Source organism: Sesamum indicum, linkage group LG8 (genome assembly GCF_000512975.1).
Source record: "Sesamum indicum cultivar Zhongzhi No. 13 linkage group LG8, S_indicum_v1.0, whole genome shotgun sequence".
In the NCBI taxonomy this organism is placed as follows: Eukaryota; Viridiplantae; Streptophyta; class Magnoliopsida; order Lamiales; family Pedaliaceae; genus Sesamum; species Sesamum indicum.
In genome coordinates this window covers 7,094,290-7,096,451 of record NC_026152.1, presented here as the reverse complement: position 1 = coordinate 7,096,451, position 2,162 = coordinate 7,094,290, and the positions used below count along the sequence as shown (strand labels likewise).

The 2,162-nt window shown below is 42.3% G+C and overlaps 1 protein-coding gene across 1 annotated transcript; it reads left to right on the top strand.

Annotated features, from left to right (window-relative positions):
• On the top strand, positions 1,446-1,895 carry LOC105167823. The gene has a single exon (XM_011087641.1). The coding sequence runs from the start codon at positions 1,446-1,448 to the stop codon at positions 1,893-1,895; it is 450 nt and encodes a 149-aa protein (XP_011085943.1).

Sequence of the window (2,162 nt, the reverse complement as noted above, 5' to 3'; positions counted from 1 at the left end):
TTAGAGTAAGTGGGCTCTTAACTAATTAACGATAATGTCGAATATTGTGTAATAGATTGATTTATAATTGTGAGTAGGTATTACTGCTTATATTTGATGTTACTATTGATAATGACTGTTAGTCAATATGACTGCATGTACGTGAAATTGTTGCCTGTGTATATATATAAACTGATGAGCTATACTTATTGAGTAGGCAGCTCATTCCTTGCCACGTAGTTTTCAGGGAATAGGTCACACTGATTAGCCACATTGGACTTTGAGTGGTTCCGTCGTCTTTATTAGGTGGGTCAGCCGTGACTTCTGAAGCCAGAGTTTTTGATTGTTGGGTTGTTAAATATTCTAGTCTTTGATCGGGACTTGTATTTAAAGTGGTCGTATGATTTTCCTTGAGGTTATGTACATGAGAACATGTAGTAAGGGTAAATATTACTTTTGGTGGTATATATATTATCTTTTGTGATATATAATATTATATTGATAAATTAGAATTTATTTTACGGGTTGAAATAGAATTACTTATAGAATGAGTTCTAATTAAAGTAAGGATGAAATAGTGATAATTAGATGTAGCGAGTAGGGGGTGCTAAATTGGGTGGTATCAGAGCAGGTCTACATTTCTAGGGTAATGGTTCTGAGATGTCCCTAATGATTGAATTGTTTAATGTAGGATGGTTTCTCAAGGTACACGTGCTGACCCAGTAGCTAGTGGGGAAGAGTCAGCGGAATCCGTAGAGGGCTCAGTGGCACCTGCAATTGCAGGTGGGGTGGAGGTAGGTCGAGAGGGTGTTGGTGCTGAGGCTCCTATTCCTCCCGGTGGTGCTCCAGTGGCAGGATTACCATCAGAGTATGCACAAATATTTCAAATGGCTTTTCAAGCCCAAGCGTAGTTACTTGCACAGGCGCACACATCCACTGCAGTGGCAGCACCAATAGTCCTTACAATTGATCGTAATTATCAAAGAATCAGGAAGATGGGGGCTACAGAATTTGAAGGTATCCTAGACCCAGAGATCGCTGAAAGATGGTGGGAAAAAGTTGAAGATGTGATGAATTTGGTAGATTGCACTCCAGAGAATCGACTTAAGTATGTTGTTTATTTGTTCGTGGGTAATGCCTTGATTTGGTGGAGGTCTGTAAAGAGGGCATATGAGTCAAGAGAAATAAGTTGGGCTGAGTTTCAGAAAGAGTTTGATGATAAATACAGACCCAAGATGTACCGAGACAAAAAGAGGATGGAGTTTCTGAATTTAGTGTAAGGTGAAGATCAAATAGTGGCAGAATATGAACTTCGGTTTGCGGCACTAGCCAAATATACACCAGAATCAATAGTGATGCAGGAGGATTGTTGTTACCGTTTTGAGCAAGGGCTACGATCGGAGATCAGAAGAGGCCTCGCAGTCCGAATTACAAATTTTAAAACTCTTGTTGAATGAGCAGTCCGGATGGAAGAAGCAGTAATGGAGGACAAGAAGAAGGGGGAAGAGAAGAGGAAATCAACATATGCAATAGGGGAATCGAGTAGGTTGACCAAGAGGGGAACCGGTCGCTCATTCTCAGCGGCAAGTGGGAGTTTTACACGTGGTGGTCCCATTTTTCGAGGAAGTAGTGGACAGATTTTCGGGGGATCCACGGGCTTTAGCAAAGGTTCATTCGAACGTAGCTCATTTGTTATGCCTTCTACTGGATCAAGAAGGGGAGCTGGACCGAGTTATGGTCGAGGACCAATTTTTTCTTTGAGCCGTTCTACTTGTGGAAGACAACATCAAGGGCCATGTTGGAGACGGGATGATATACCGAAGACTTGTTATCGCTGTGAAGGTAGAGGACACATTGCCAGGAATTGTTCGAGTCAGACTATAAGTGTGGTTGAAAGTATTGCTAGCGGGACTTAGAGTCAAAGTAGTGTTGGGAGTAGTAGCAGGGGAACTGGGAGAGCCAGAGGCAGAGGTAGAGGCACTGGTAACAGAGATAGTGGCCACACTATTGGTAGCGGTATGAGGGGACTTGGAGCACAAGTTACTCAGGGACAGACCCAGGCAAGGATATATAACATTACCAGAGAGGAAGCCCCAACATCGAATGGCGTGATATCAGGTACGATATTGTTATCTGACATTATGGCTTATGTTCTGATTGATCCTAGCTCTACACATTCATAT

Bases quoted from the DNA above. Each gene is read 5' to 3' on its own strand.
- LOC105167823 (XM_011087641.1), top strand. From the start codon at position 1,446: ATGGAAGAAGCAGTAATGGAGGACAAGAAGAAGGGGGAAGAGAAGAGG.